This window comes from Cebidichthys violaceus, unplaced genomic scaffold (genome assembly GCF_023349555.1).
Source record: "Cebidichthys violaceus isolate CVI_PGR_0920_01 unplaced genomic scaffold, fCebVio1.0.p SCAF_3, whole genome shotgun sequence".
NCBI classification, from domain to species: Eukaryota; Metazoa; Chordata; class Actinopteri; order Perciformes; family Stichaeidae; genus Cebidichthys; species Cebidichthys violaceus.
The window spans coordinates 18,779,659-18,796,389 of NW_027176483.1; the positions used below are offsets into that span (position 1 = coordinate 18,779,659).

Here is a 16,731-nt window from a genome sequence, read left to right on the forward strand (position 1 = left end):
ATTTGTATGACCGATGACTGTTGTGCTTCCGCGACAGTTTTGCCTGTTGGTGGCAACATCAGCATGCTTACACATTGTGCCGGGCTAAACCGCTTTACTGTCACTTAGCTTGCAGACAGATGGTACAGGTTGCACTGAAACTGCAGATCCAGAACCTATAAATCTGCAGGGGTTTGATTGGAAGCCTGGTTTCATTGTTAAAATGACAGTTCTGTGATTGATGTTAAAAATGCACAGTGCAAGGGAGTGAAAATGAAACGTAGACAATGTGACTGACGTGTTACTGGGGTCAGGCGTGTGTGTGTGTGTGGGAAGTGGGATTGTATTGCATAACAATTTAGTTGGGGGCAGAGTGTGTTCAAAGAGCTGTATTTCACCAGGTAAGTTAATACCTGGTGAAATACAGCTCTTTTTCCTTTTTTTAAAAAATGCGAGTTGCAAGAATAACAACTGCCAAGAAACTTGAGCAGGATACACACATGTACACACTATTTGAAAACACACTTATGACTACAGACTAATATCTGCGATTTTTACTATTTTATTATTCAACATTTATATCTTCAGTAAACCCTTGAGCCAAATGAGGGAGCCTGAACGTTCCTACTGTTCAGATAATTGTAGCCTTGTGAAGTATTTAACGTGTATATTTGTTCAATACCATGGCTGGTTTACCTATTCAACATAATAGGAGTTGATGCGGAAATGGAAGTAAAAATGAACAGGAATGTTCATTTACGCACAAATTCGCTCTTCTCACGATTTATAAATGCGACCTATTGTGAAATGCGTCCCCAGAAAAAACCGTTAGGGAAACTATAGTTTGTTAATGCCTTGTGATTCAGTAAAAAAAAAAAAAGGTTCTTATCTCACTCATAAGGTTTACTTCTTGTCATGCTATTTATTTCATTTAAACATCAACACAATTGTTCCTATAACATTGTGATTTTTCTGATAAAATTTGAGATTCTCTACTTGTTATTTCAACTTTTTAGATGGACGTTTTAAAAAGCGGTTTGATCGCATAATTGATCTCCCGCGGGTGAAATATGATCACGAGGTGCCTTTTTGTAAGGGGGCTGTGAAAGATTTTCTATGAAATTATGCAACTCAAAGTCATCAACGCATCTCAAATGGAGACTAGTTAACAACTGTTAGACAGAACAGCGTATGCATCAAGGATACAATGATCCCATCCCTTTGTAATAAAAAAAAGTATGCAATAAAAGACCTTAAACGTCAGCCTCAAGGGGAGAGTAGTCCAAACCCTCTTCAAAGACGACTCAAACCGTTTGCATGGACCAAACACAAGTTTCTACACTTTACTGCTGCGGACCGACAGAATGTGCTCTTCACAGTTGAATCTGACGCAGCAGACCATTAAAACCTCCAATCTGGAGCGAGTGAGTTGCAAAGGATCAGCTACACCCTGACCAAAATGGAGTCGCTTCCATGACAGACATGCCATCTGTTGTGGCTTGAAGTTGTATGTCAGGACGTATGCTCCAGCAGGATAGTTAACCTTTAAACACGCATCAAAGTGATGACGGGGCTGTGGAAAGGCCTCAGGAAAAGCAAAGAGTGCCGAATTGTTTGGGCTTCTCTGCTCACTTGGACCACATCCCTATTAAGCATTGGAAACTTTTAAGGAAAAGGCCGGTAACAAAACATTTCCAGATAAATTCAAACTTGTGACCACTGAGAAATACAATTTACAAAAATACGGTAATCGTTTAATTCTTTTAATGCCCATCAATTATACCATGACAATACACATCCGGATTTGCTGAAGTTCATAGTAATTCCTAAAGGGACAATTTGTAATCTTTTGAAGTGGGGTTGTGTGAGGTACTTATCCACAGTCAGTGTATTACCAACAGTAGAGGACGGTCGGCACGCCTCCAGTTTGTTTTTCTAAGAACTACTTCAAAGCCTTCGGCCACTCGTCACCCCTTGAGTCAGTTATGCCTAAAGGAGGATTTGTCTCATGCTGTTTAGTGAGACATTGGACCCTTCTGGCTACTCCTCAAGAAATGTGTTTCTGTTTTAAACAAACCCGATACATCTCAAACAAAATGCCTTGAATAACCTTATTACCGTTTGTGTTTTGATGTGCAGACCCCGGTAGAGGACGCTCCTTTGGCCATTGCTCCGTTCCAGGGACGAGTCCTGGTTGGAGTTGGGAAACTGCTGAGAATCTACGACCTGGGCAAAAAGAAGCTGCTGCGCAAGTGTGAAAACAAGGTGAGACGAGGACCCAGACCCGCACTCATCTATGTACCCAATGTCTGATAAGTTAGGCAGTCACATTGGGTCTCGTGCAGTAAGTGGTTAAAACGCAAGAATGTCATATAATCTAATTTAGATGATGATATGACATTATTATTATTACATTTATGGGCTAAAGAAATACACTGATTCCAATTAAGAAGATAAAATCCTTGTATGATACTGAGTGCATTCAGCTTCTCAGGCATCATGATGGAGCCACATTAATCAAATGTCTCAAAGTCGAGATGAAATGAAAAAGCCTTTTGAACCCTTATAGATCACATCCTCAGTTATATTGTGCACCTATTTATAACTATATATGCAAAAAATACATTTTTATATCAATGTCCAATCCGCTTTTCTTTAGTTGGCTTTTTCCTCCTGCAAAGAAGAATGTTATTTTTATTGGACAGTGCATGACAGCACTGATTGAAATGAGTTTAATTGTTTAATTCAATAATGAATCTCCTGCTCTTTTTGTGGATTAGATATAATTAGAAACCACGTCGATTTTAAAATGAATCGCACTAAAGGCACACAGAAATGGTCAGATTAGGATCTGTCTGTGATGTTTGCTTTTCTACTAACAAATAACATCCTTCAGCCAGAGTATTCTCAAGTAGCAGTGAGACAACCGCCTGTTGTTAACCTGCTCACATTCGGGTCTGTGTTCACAAAGCCTCTTTTTTCTGGTAGAACAGAGTGCGCTGGGAAGCTCTTCATTGAAAACGCGCTCCGAGCGCTTTCTTTAATGTCTCCATGACAACAGCATCTTGACAATATTATCACCAATCTAACCGCCGTTGTTTGGTTAACATCGCTCATTTGCTTTGTATTCGTTTTTTTCGGGGGTGTTGTATATCGGTGTCGCGCTCGACCATGACATGGATTTTGCAATACCGTCCACACACACATGCTTCTAACCGCTTTGGTTTTCACACACACACGCACACGCACACACGCACGCGTACGAGGGAGGTGCAACACCCGGTGCAGTACGTCGCTCCGCTCCATCACAGAACCTTTTGCCTTTCGTTGTGGCGACCAGGATAGAGCAGCGCGGCTGAAGATGCTAAACTGCTGCGGCCGCGCAGAAAACATTGCTGCTACTGCCGGCGCTCAACAGAATTTCACGTGTGGGTGAAGATGTTGAAGGTTAATGTCAGCTTTCGGTTTCTTCAAATATATAATGTTCTTTTTGTGTGATGTAATTCCCAGTTTGGCCGTGGGCCAAGAGGTGAACAGAACAGTGAATTTGTCGATTTTTTTTTATTCCCAGATATTCTTTATTGCTTAGATCCAGGTGACTCAGCGCTACAGTTCGCTAAGACTGTGATTATAAATTTGAGGTCGCACCGCCCACTCCTAGTGCGTGCACAATTTTGCCAATTGCAGAGTGTGGTCATGCAAATTTAAGAGCCGATGGTGAAAACGTGCCGTTTAAACAGAAGACGCATTTGGCATGTTTGTGACGGCTTAAGGAAACAAACGGAACAGTTTTTTGTTTTTTTGGTTTGCAGTGGGAAATGCGCAGGGTATCGATAAAGGCATGGTTTGTTTACAGCACTCGTTCTGCCCAACTGCTCTACTGTAGACGAGCATTTCAACGAAGACAACATACTGCAGGGAGCTGTACGCGGATTTTACTTGTGACTTTTTCATACCCGTTTGGTTTCTCCCTTATTGGATATGTCCTCCCAAAAACATACAAAGTCTGTCACTGAACCAGTTTTCATGAACAATCACCAGGAACGTCAGACTTTGGCTCGGCTTCTTCTAGTTGCCGTCCTGGTGTTTGAGGAGAGGAGAGACAATGTCCTGCTTTAATCCAGGTTCTCACAAAAGGCACTGGATCACATTTGTCTAGAGGAGGTCCGTCTAGACAACAGACATGAAGAAAGGCTCGCTTCACACAACCCGTTGCGTCTCTGGCTGGCTGTGTCTTTTACGGCAATAACTGCTGGGCATTATTAAGCTTTTAAAAGACATTTTAGTGACGGTTACAAATGACAAATAATTGTCTTACGATTTTAGAGACCCCCTGAAATCTTTCTATTAAGGCTTTCATAGGATATGAAGTGTAAAGCAAGGGGTCTCGCAACCCCAGTGAGTTTCTCCAAAAATGTAGATTTCTTTGTCTAATATACTGTCGTAAAGCCCCGTTTCCTTGTAATGTTCTAAATACATAACTAAATGTTCACTGCCATTGTTTAAATGAGGAAGTTTGGATGTACATGGTTCTAAAAAGAGTTTTACAGTTATACAAGAAGAATGACTTGTAAATGTCTTTGAATGTATAAATTGCTCTATTGCTCTCCTGTTTAGCACGTTCCCAACCTGGTGACCAGCATCCACACCATCGGCCAGCGCGTGATCGTGACCGACGTCCAGGAGAGCCTCTTCTGGGTTCGTTACAGACGCAACGAGAACCAGCTCATCATCTTCGCCGATGACACGTACCCCCGCTGGGTGACCACGGCCTGTCTGCTCGACTACGACACCATGGCCTGCGCTGACAAGTTTGGGAACATCAGCATTGTAAGTTTTGAGAGAGAGAGAGAGTCTGTGCGCATGCCTGTGTCCCCACCTACTCTGCTACCTGGCAGAGTTCATCCTTTTTATAGCCCTAACCCACAGACGGACGCAGCACAGGGAGACACAGAACGGAGAGGAGAAGATGTGGGAGAGGAGGGAGAGGGAGAGGGCGAGAGGGCGAGAGGGCGAGAGAGAGAGAGAGAGAGAGAGAGAGAGAGAGAGAGAGAGAGAGAGAGAGAGAGAGAGAGAGAGAGAGAGAGAGAGAGAGAGAGAGAGAGAGAGAGAGAGAGAGAGAGAGAGGTGCAGTTGCCTCTTCGGTGCATTCAACTGTGAGGAATTTTAAGTTTTAAAGCATTCCTAGTGCTGGATATTATGTGTCACAGTGTGGTTACTTAGGAAGTGTTAAACCAAGGAGTGTGGTCATTGAATGTATATTGAGTGTCTGTGATGGGGGTTTGAGGAATGTCAGAAGGTTTTTCTGAACATTACACAACGCAGAAATCATACAATATCAACTGTGTCTGTAACGCATAAAAAAAAAAAACAGTGGGACTGTCAACCAAATACATGTCTTAATTTTCTGTTTCATTTTCTCAGGTGCGTCTACCCCCCAACACCAGCGATGATGTGGACGAGGACCCCACAGGGAACAAAGCTTTATGGGACCGAGGCCTCCTCAATGGAGCATCACAGAAGGTAAAAGGATCATTCTCCAAACTGTCCGCCCTGTCAGGCTTCACAAGCTTTGTCCCGGTTCAGGCCTGTTCTTAGGCAAGCGCTGAGGGCTAGTGCCTGAAATGGATGAATTACCATCAAAATTAAACAGTTTGTAAGTTTACAATGATGACAAACGAGCACAATTCTTCACAGACAAGCCAATAAAGCAAGAGACCAGGCCAGTCTTTATTGCACAGCTGTGTGCATTTTTTAGCCTGACCAGACTGTTCCTCAGCACTTCAGTGTAGACAGGAATAAAGAGAGAGAAAGAGCAACAGTTGGTTTGAATGTTGAAACGCTCACTTCAGGCTTTGAGGAGTCTTCCAGGAGGAGACAATGTGTCTTTAGTTGAGCCCAAGCCGCACAAGTTTCAATGATTCAGGCCGGCTGCTGCCACTGCCAAAATGTCCGGCCCGTCTACTAATCTGCCTCCTCCACTGTTCTGACCTCCAACCACCAATACACAGTAACACATTCACAGACTGCATACCATCGTCAACCACAAGGTTAACCTACTCACAGATGCAAGCGTGTAAACAAACACACACACACACACACAAACACACACACACACACACACACACACACACACACAGCTCGTAGAAACACACACAGAACAACTCATCCCATATTTAAATGCTGGTCAAAAACTGTTTAGGTAGCAGATGGACTGGGAAAGTCCCTCAAGTTTAGACATTATGAGTTGGTTCCAGTTGTCTTTGTGACACAATGTTTGTCAGCTATTTTTGCCTCCGTGAACATTGATTGAGAATTCAGTTTGAGTTTGGAAATGCACCGTGTCTGCGTTTAGATGTGGGCGAGCCCGGGGGAACTTAATTATCCATACATGGCTCGGCTAAATGCTGTCTTACATTAGATTATATGCATTCCACTTTTATTTGATTAATGTATCTCAAAAGATCAAGGTCAGGAAGACACAGTGTTCCGTTGAGCGAGATGAAAGGACTGACTGTCTTAACCCTAAATGTCAGCGTGTGTGGGGATGATTTCTGTCATCTCTACTGGGAGGCCTTCCTTTCACCGAGGCCTGTCATAACTTCCTTTTTCGACATCTTTTGAGTCGTGCTAAGCCTTTATTGGTCGCTGGAGACATTTCCACTGTTGGAATCCCCCACGGAGCCAAAGACGTGCCTCCGTTAACTGTCAACGTGACGGAGAGTGGCTTCAAGCTGCAATTAGTGACCAGGACTGGCTGAGACGATGTGGCTAACTGCAGCCTCACACAGCATGGCTGTAGACCTTTAAGCCAATGTCTTGCTTTCCACGGCTGCTAAGGTTCGTGCGATGCAAGTTTCATCATCAGAGGGTGTACGTGTTGGCTCGTATCGCTATATCGATATTTTTATTTTTATTTTTTTAAATCCCTAATATGGGCATCTGTCCCAAAAGTATCGGCCATGCTCTAGTTGTTTCCCACCAGAGACGGGCCGAGTTCTGTCACACTTTTCTCTCTCAGTTGTGTCTTTCTTGTGTGTTGTGCTTTCTTGGTCTCATGGCGTGTGTGTGTGTGTGTGTGTGTGTGTGTGTGTGTGTGTGTGTGTGTGTGTGTGTGTGTGTGTGTGTGTGTGTGTGTGTGTGTGTGTGTGTGTGTGTGTGTGTGTGTGTGTGTGTGTGTGTGTGTGTGTGTGTGTGTGTACAGACAGACACAGACAGACAGACATGTATGTTGTGTATGCAGTTTGCTTCCTAATGCTGCTTTGTATCCTGGGTACATCCTGATTATTTTCTCTAATTATTGACAAAGAGGGATTCTGATGGTTATTGGATTAGATCGGACCATCCGAACCAATTTCCTCTCAGCAGAAGATGACAGCGTGTGTCTCCTTTGTGACCGTGGCACAGAGTTCATGTCCTTATCTTGAGACATGAAAAGTCTTCAATGACACAGCTGATTAAATATGATTTTCATTTCTCATGTCCTAATAAGACTGCAGACAGATAGACGCTACCGGCTGTAATCACTGACGACAGGTCATTGGAATATCATTCTCGGCTTTCTCGAACTTGACCCGACCCGCCAGATGGTTTGTTACAAAGAACCATCTGACAAGCCCTCATTGGAACCACTTTGGAAATGGGCACTCTCCAAAGAATATGTGGCAGGTGATTTGATGAACAATCTGTCAATCAAACTCTGAAAACAAGTAAACTCATCCAACGTGTTAACGCGCGTCACCCTCGAGACGGGAGGGAGATATGTACGACCCTTCCTGTATTAGATTCTTTCAGAATCAATGTTTTCATATCGACGCAACTCGGCCATTATATGAGCCGATACCGACATGTCTGTTAAGGTAGTATATAAAAGTAATGACTGTTTATGGATCAATACTTCATACAACCCCATTCCACAACTACCTGTTAATTAATAGCAGCCCTAATTACGATCTGTATTTCCACTGGGATCTGCTGAAGTGATCATATGTTCTACCAGACAACAAAAAACCGAAATGTCTGAAATTCCTCTCCTCCTCTTTCTCTCCAGGCTGAGGTGATTGTGAACTACCACGTCGGTGAGACCGTGTTATCCCTCCAGAAAACCACTCTGATCCCGGGGGGTTCGGAGTCCATGGTCTACACTACTTTGTCTGGAGGCATCGGCATACTGGTCCCATTCACCTCACATGAGGTAACACACACACACACACACACACACACACACACACACACACACACACACACACACACACACGAGGATAACGCCATGCTGCCTGGTGAGCAGCGTGTGACTGCTGCGTCTCTAGAAAGCAGCTCTGCTGCTGCCAGCCCTTCTTTCTATGTAGCGTAATAGGCAGAATTTTTCATTAATTTATAAATGTAAATTATTATAATTTAGACAGAAAAATCGTTAAGAAGAATGTTCCCAAGTCAACAATTATAATTTAAGGAGTGTGACTCGGCACTGTGCAGCAAATAGATCAGAATAGAAGCCTTGTGTGCACACATGACGGGATTCTGTCCACAGAAAGATGCTAGAGAAGTTTATGGTTTGAAAGGAGGTAGGCAGTGTTGAGTTACAAATAAATATTACGGGGGTTTTTTATGTCTGTGACATGTACAGATGTTGACCTTAACACTGAAGTAATCTTCACTGTGTTGTTGCTGTATTCTGCTCGTGGAGAAAGTAGGCGAGACCTCGAATCTCTAGAAGAGAATCAGCTGCCGAGCCAAGCGGCTGCTCTAACCTGTTCACATGGAACACGGCGAAATAGAAAAGCAAGAGGTTCCGCGAAGCACACGCCCAGCTCACACGGCGCACTGCATCGTGGTTAATGGGAGCTGGCACATTTAATGATCAATTAGACAATTTACCCAGACTCTTTGTCTCGTTGCACCTTTTTTTTGTGCCATTTTTTTTCTGGCCACCTTATTTTTCCTTTTTCTCATGTTTCCCGTTCTTTGTCTTTTTGTCCAGGACCACGACTTCTTCCAGCATTTAGAGATGCATATGCGCTCTGAGTTTCCTCCTCTGTGCGGCAGAGACCATCTCAGCTTCAGATCCTACTACTTCCCAGTCAAGGTTGGTATCGTTTCAACATGTCTGTGCAAAGGGAAAGATCTCATGTCTCCGTCAGATGTGCATTTCAGAATCATGGACCAATGTGCCCTGAGTCTTTTTTTTTTTTTTTGTCTTCTTGGTATTTCTTTCCAGAATGTGATTGACGGAGATCTCTGTGAGCAGTTCAACAGTATGGACCCTCATAAGCAGAAAAGTGTGGCAGAAGAGCTGGACAGAACGCCGCCCGAGGTCTCTAAGAAGCTGGAGGACATTCGCACTCGCTACGCCTTCTAATAGTACACCTTCATGCAGCTGGTGTGGACAGAGACGCACTCATTAGGACCATTACACACACACACACACACACACACACACACACACACACACACACCCTTCTCTGCCACAGTGTGCCCTCTGTTCAGGACCTGGGTTGATGGACATGTATGGATTGTTAAATGTCTGACTGTGGGCAGATGCACACTGAACAACATGGAAACATACCATTGTAATTCCCGCACATTGCGCCATTATGATGCAAGTCACACGCCTCTTCTTCTTTGACGACGCAAATACATGCAATCGAGACTAAAACATACACCCACATATCCCTCCACCTGCAGACTTAAATACAGAGAATTAGTTTTTTTTACACCCACACGCAGCGACACCTTTTCATGGAAACGCGGCAGGAAGTGTCGGCCAGCTCGGCTGTCTTAACGTTGCAAAATTGTGTCGCCGCAATTGCGTCCATTCACACGAACAGCTGCGTGAACGGCGTTGACACAGCTGTCATGAGCGGCGTTCACGCGCCGCTGTGTGAACAGAATTCACACGCTCCCGATGGCGCGATGAGCAACTGTCTCACTGTCATCTGCGCCCCTAAGAGTACGCACCCCGAGTCTGTGAGCATCTGTGTGGATGCTTCTCATTTTAACACTTTTTTAGCTCATGCCAGGCAGCGGCGCGTCGTCATGAACACAATTGATTGATGTCACGCTGCCTTGATAGAAGACCGTTGAATACTTTTTAGTGTCTTATTTAGCAATAAGGTGGTATTTCAGTTTGTGTCCATCTTTGATCTCAGCTAAATTAAACAAATGTTTTTGTATGGTATGATTTTTTTCATTGTGTATTGATTAGAACTATGTTATGATGCATATACCATAGACCCTGATGGTAATATTGAGTCCTTCTTAGCCCGTTGTCCTACCTGTCTGTCAACATGTTGGATCCAGACTCTTTAAAGCATATTGCTGACTTGCAACTGGGAACCAAACAAGAGCCAACGTCTGCCCCACTCTCAAACCGGGGCCACAGTTCAACAAGTGTTGCCATACTGTGGCATTAGACGACTGCTGAACTCAGACTAAATAAGTGGGTGGGAGAACACCGACGGTTTGCACTGGGTGTTGTTCTTCTCAGTCCTGTAAATTCCCAGCCACAGGCGCAGACATAGCATTCCTCAGTAGTCACTGAATTTAGGGGTTTGTGGGATGGGGGCAGTGGTCTGTTTTTGTAAATAAAGTTGTTTCTTTGTGCGTTATTATACCATGTGTTTGTGTCATTTCCTGCCACTGTGTGTGAGAACCATCGCGTAGCCAAAAGATTCATGTCTGCATTTGTCTCAATCAAAAGACATTAGAGGTCCAATATTACGTTTTGTGATTTGTCATGGTGTCTGCATTGGAACAGTATTCATGCTGTTTTGGTTAAAGGTTAAATTGTGTAAATTTGGTGGGTTTGATTTTTGTCTTTACAGACAGAAGGACCATGTAATTTGTGCCCAAATTCCTCTAAATTCAGGCGGTACATCTGTAACTTACAGGCTCAAATGTGCTGAAGTGGATAAACGCTTCAGTGAGATTAGCCAATCAGGTCCAGTTGGGATATGTTTGTTTGAGTTAAGAGGTTATTATGAATATTTTAGTTTTAAATATGGCCCTGCAGTGACTTAAATCCAGAAGATGTGCTTCTCATTTTAAGTCCACAGGGAAAGCAACATCTGGATCTATGAGAATGTCCATCCAGGAAAATTATGCTTTTGCCAGTTGCTGGATAGCAGCCGAAAAATGTACTCCAGCAGAAGTACTGTTGCTTTACAAAAAAACTCAGTGTTGAGTAAAAGTACAAAGAATAAAAAAAATGACCAGCAAACTACTCTTGTGCAAAAGGTAGCCCTTCTGATCTTAGACTGTATAAGGTGAACGTTATGGCTCGTTCACGTGTTCTGTCTAAAAATCACCCCGAGGGGAAACTCGGAAACTCAGTCTCTCCTGCTGAGTCATGCTGCCTTGAACGTGGGGTCACGCGGACCTGCGGTGGCGGTGACCGAGCGCCAGCAGAATGACAGCAAAAAAGTACAAGGAAAAATAAAACGTCCATGGAAAAAGACGAAACTTTCACAGTATATACAGCAGTTTGTACTTTATTACATGTCTGGCCACCAACGATTTAACGGTAATCAGTCATCTCTGTGCTGCCTCTGGTCTGACTAAGCAGATTCAACAGACACTTAACCATTCATGGTTTTTGTCACACTGTAGAATAACAAACTCAGCTTGTTGACCCGACAAGCTGATTTGTCTGAGATGTACAAGTCTCATGAATTACACTATACGAGAAAAAGAGATTTAATAAACGAAAAGAAAAGTTGAATACAATTAGGGCCTACTCCCAACCTCATAAAAAAAAAAAAAAGACATGTCGAAATGTAAACAGAGTCGATGATGCTTCAGACACTTAGAGTGGTCGAGCTATAGTTCCTTTGTTCTTCTTTAGAAGTTAGGACCCCGGCCAAGCCATCTTGCATCTACAGTGGGTACAGAAAGTATTCAGACCCCTTTAAAGTTTTCACTCTTTGTTTCATTGCAGCCATTTGCTAAAATCGAAAAAGTTCATTTTATTTCTCATTAATGTACACTCAGCACTTACAGCTCACAGTGCATGTCAGAGCAAATGAGAATCATGAGGTCGAAGGAACTGCCCAAGGAGCTCAGAGACAGAATTGTGGCAAGGCACAGATCTGGCCAAGGTTACAAAAGAATTTCTGCAGCACTCAAGGTTCCTAAGAGCACAGTGGCCTCCATAATCCTTAAATGGAAGAAGTTTGGGACGACCAGAACTCTTTCTGGACCTGGCCGTCCAGCCAAACTGAGCAATCGTGGGAGAAGAGCCTTGGTGAGAGAGGTAAAGAAGAACCCAAAGATCACTGTGGCTGAGCTCCAGAGATGCAGTAGGGAGATGGAAGAAAGTTCCACAAAGTCAACTATCACTGCAGCCCTCCACCAGTCGGGGCTTTATGGCAGAGTGGCCCGACGGAAGCCTCTCCTCAGTGCAAGACATATGAAAGCCCGCATAGAGTTTGCCAAAAAACACACGAAGGACTCCCAGACTATGAGAAATAAGATTCTCTGGTCTGATGAGACGAAGATTGAACTTTTTGGCGTTAATTCTAAGCGGTATGTGTGGAGAAAACCAGGCACTGCTCATCACCTGCCCAATACAATCCCAACAGTGAAACATGGTGGTGGCAGCATCATGCTATGGGGGTGTTTTTCAGCTGCAGGGACAGGACGACTGGTTGCAATTGAAGGAAAGATGAATGCGGCCAAGTACAGAGATATCCTGGAAGAAAACCTCTTCCAGAGTGCTCAGGACCTCAGACTGGGCCGAAGGTTCACCTTCCAACAAGACAATGACCCTAAGCACACAGCTAAAATAACAAAGGAGTGGCTTCGGAACAACTCTGTGGCCATTCTTGACTGGCCCAGCCAGAGCCCTGACCTAAACCCAATTGAGCATCTCTGGAGCGACCTGAAAATGGCTGTCCACCAACGTTCACCATCCAACCTGACGGAACTGGAGAGGATCTGCAAGGAAGAATGGCAGAGGATCCCCATCCAGGTGTGGAAAAACTTGTTGCATCATTCCCAAGAAGACTCATGGCTGTAGTAGCTCAAAAGGGTGCTTCTACTCAATACTGAGCAAAGGGTCTGAATACTTATGACCATGTGATATTTCAGTTTTTCTTTTTTAATAAATTTGCAAAGATTTCTACATTTCTGTTTTTTTCTGTCAAGATGGGGTGCTGAATTAATAAAATGAACTTTTTTGATTTTAGCAAATGGCTGCAATGAAACAAAGAGTGAAACATTTAAAGGGGTCTGAATACTTTCCGTACCCACTGTACATAACGAATAGTGCTTGACTTTAGAGGATTTAAGTGTATCAATGCAGCTGTTGTCCTTAACAAAGACACGCTCTATGCCCACAGCCCAGTATGACAATGGTGGTGGGTGGACTTTTTTTTGTTGTGTGCGAGGTGTAATTTACACAATGTGCCCGTCTATAATATAATATAATAATACTTTTGGTTGCACAACACTTCAGTGGTCGTACTACACCTTGATCGGACAAGCTGCTGCCAAACGTCACCGTTCTCCTCTTCACATGTTTCTGTTCGGACTGCATCTGGGTGATGATATCTGTTCATTTTATCATACTGCGCTCCTCTGCCACCGCTGCTTAAATCTTTGTTTTAGGGAAAGCCTCAAAGCTTGACTGTGGCTTTAAAGTTGAGAAAGTTTCTGTCCTCCAGTGTGCTTCCCTTTCCCTACAGTGGTGTTTCATGAAGTGCTGTCTTTGTTTTTCTTTGGCCTCAGTTTCAGTTGCTATTCACTGTGAAGAAAACAGTCATTCTACTTGTCGGTCCTCTGCTCGTTTGTGCTTCATGAGGAGCTTTTGTGTTATTCTTTTTGCAACTTACAATAGTGAACGCTGCCTGAAAACAAGGTAGATGGTGTCTGAGGGGTGGTTTTTAACTTATTCATTCGTTTTAAAAAATATATTTTTAGAATATTTCACACATTTTGTAAATTGTACTTTCTATTTCATACTGTCTTGTTATAAAATATTTAATAATGAACAATTGGGGCCCCATCAAAGATGCTATAAGTGATTTGCACTGTTAGAATCTACTTCTGAGAGATCATAAGAGACATTCATATTTTTGAAAACAGAGCTGCGGCCACACTTTGCATGTTCTTCTTGTGTTTGCCTGCTGGGTCTTCCTCAAATAGCCCAAAGATAATCAAGTCTGATGAATCATATTTTTCTTAGAAGCTCATATCAAAGCAAATCATTGTGATGGGTAAACTGACCAGGTTGTTGCCTGGCTCTTTGCCCTGTGCATGCTGGGTAGGCACCAACCCCTGTGTAAAAAAAAAAAAAAAAAGTAAATATTTAAGTGTATCCTGATTTAGCCTTTAAGCTAAATGTCTAATCTTTGTTCTTTTTGGACAGCTTTCCACAGTAGAAAGATCTAGTGAAGAGACAGTTAACGTGTTACAAAGAACCAAGAATGCATTCAAACATCAGAGATGCATACCATGCATGCATACCAACTGAGCCACCAGGGGGCTCAACTTGTATCTTTTTTAATAAACGCGAATGAAGAATGAACCTATGAACAGCTGAGGGCCGTCCCCTGGACCCTAACAAAATGGTTCCATAGAACATACAAAGTGGGGGTGATCCGATCCAATAAGAAGTCAGGGTGGAACCTTCTGGAAAGCCTGGAGTAGAAGGTCCTGCTGATGATCGAATCTCCGGAGAACCCGACCTGGATGAAACTGTGATGCAAGACCCAATTTTTCAGCTGTGGAAGAATTCTTTTTGATATTAACTTCATTGATGTAGCACCTTTTTTAAAAAACTGAGTTTTTACGAAGGGCTTCGACATACAACGCAAATACAAGGCAATACAAAAAGAGAAAGCAAGACTAAGGTCAAATTTAAACACATAGAACGATGCAGTTTAATGAGCTTCTTGACTGCTTTTGATGCTGAGGAAATGTTGAACGTGACTGGAGAACCAGCTAGACTCTCAGTCCAGACAGTTTTCACCATGAGATACTCAACTGCCCAATCAAGACCAAGAGCGTTGGCTGCAGTTGCCAATTGCATATATCATCCAATACCACATATGTTTCAAGGTGTCTTCCTCACCATTTTCCAAAGATTGCAGCACTCCTACAAGAGCTCGTACTCGGATGTCAAAATCGCTGAAGCTTCTGGAATGACCAGGACAAATAAATAGAAGGAAGATTCTGGATGAGTGTTATTTTCCTCAATACTGGCTGCTGTGGCTGATCATGTCTTTGCTGCAAGGTCTGGTAAGCTCTGGTGTAAGGTAGTCGATGATGAGCATACGCCAAAGCAAAAAAAAAACAAAAAACAGGACTTTCATTCTCAGTTCGTTTCCCATGACATTTTGTCCTGTAAGTGAGTTTTTGGTGATTGTGATTGTTCCACAGAAGACAATGCTCTCGGTCCAGCCAGATGTCCACCAGAATCGAAGAAGGCTTAGAGCACATGTGGAGCGGGTCTCAATACATGAGAAGCTGAATGCACATCTGGGGAAAGGTTCAAACCTCTGTGAACAGCAAAGGGCAGAGTCGGATGACTTTTCACTCGTCACAAAGCTCGATGAGATGACACCTTTTTTAAGTTGTTCTGTTTTTTTTCTCTCATTGCTTCCATATTTAAACGGGCAGTTTTTCCCCTTAACTTGTCCTTCCTTTTCTGTTATGTGAAGTTTGAGAGATGTGTCAAATTGCTCTCTTGTTGCTAAGCTTTTCTCAGCAGGAGGTTAAAGGTTAAGCCTTGTTAGCTGCCTCAGGAGATCCTGACGGTTGAGGGATGGCGGGAATAGTTTACGGAGGCACTTGTGAATGACGTCTATTCTGCCAGAGGCCTGGGTGGTTAATGAGAATGCGCTTGTCGTTATCTGTATGGTTGTGCTCGGTCCATTGAAGTGGTCTCATCCGGCTCGAAGGACCATGAAGAATATTTGGTGTGAAATTTGATGTGAAGAAATACTGATTTCGCCTTAGGATAGTTACCAGTCAAATCTTTTGATATTTCCTAGTAGAACAAGTTTATCTGACAACATAAGAGAAACAGCTAACAAAGGAATTTGATCATAATTCCTAATTTCAAAAATCCAACAAAGGCAATTTAACTTCAAACACAATTACTAGTAAACTTAAGAAGAAATAACTTTACCGTGACTGAAACTTAATCAGTAGAGCAAATAAATATAAAAGCTGCCAGATAATTGTTTATCATTATCAGATGATATGTGATGATAAAGTGTGACGACTGAAACTTGGTTAGACCATAATACCAGTGCAGCTGTTCTTACTGAGTCAACCGCTCCTCACTTCAGTTTTATGAGTGAGGCTGGAGCGCATAAGGAAGGAGCTGGAGTTGCCGTTTTGTTTAATGATTCCCTCCAATGCAAGCAGATATCTTGAATTCATGTTGCTAAATGTCTACAGGCCACCTAGACACCGTGTGACCTTTTTTGATGAATTTTCAGAACTGCTGTGTATAATCTGTATTGTAGTTATTGTTGGGGGTCCCCAGGACAGAGGCACTAAAGAACATGTGTTGTGTTCATGATAACTTTGGACTGACTCAGCATGTGAGTGAACCCACACACAACAAGACATTACACAAACTCTGGACTTTTATTCATTTAAATGATTTCCAAGGGTCTGAACATTTCTACGGTTGTGGTTACCGATGTTGCTCTCTCTGATCATTCTTGTGTTTTCTTTGAGAGCACTCTCTCCAGGCACGCTAATGTTCCAACAGAACGGTATTTCAATCAGGAGAGACAAGTC

At 43.0% G+C, this 16,731-nt stretch overlaps 1 protein-coding gene across 1 annotated transcript in view; it reads left to right on the top strand.

Moving 5' to 3' along the window:
* sf3b3 (splicing factor 3b, subunit 3) overlaps positions 1 to 10,589 on the top strand; it is a 26,610-nt gene extending 16,021 nt beyond the window's left edge. Inside the window, exons 22-27 of the mRNA XM_068723314.1 lie at positions 2,119 to 2,244; positions 4,597 to 4,809; positions 5,404 to 5,502; positions 8,030 to 8,173; positions 8,960 to 9,064; positions 9,197 to 10,589. Of these exons, the coding sequence (XP_068579415.1) occupies positions 2,119 to 2,244; positions 4,597 to 4,809; positions 5,404 to 5,502; positions 8,030 to 8,173; positions 8,960 to 9,064; positions 9,197 to 9,337 (828 nt within the window). The 3' untranslated portion in view covers positions 9,338 to 10,589. The remainder of the gene's footprint in view (positions 1 to 2,118; positions 2,245 to 4,596; positions 4,810 to 5,403; positions 5,503 to 8,029; positions 8,174 to 8,959; positions 9,065 to 9,196) is intronic.
* Positions 10,590 to 16,731: the final 6,142 nt, after the last annotated feature.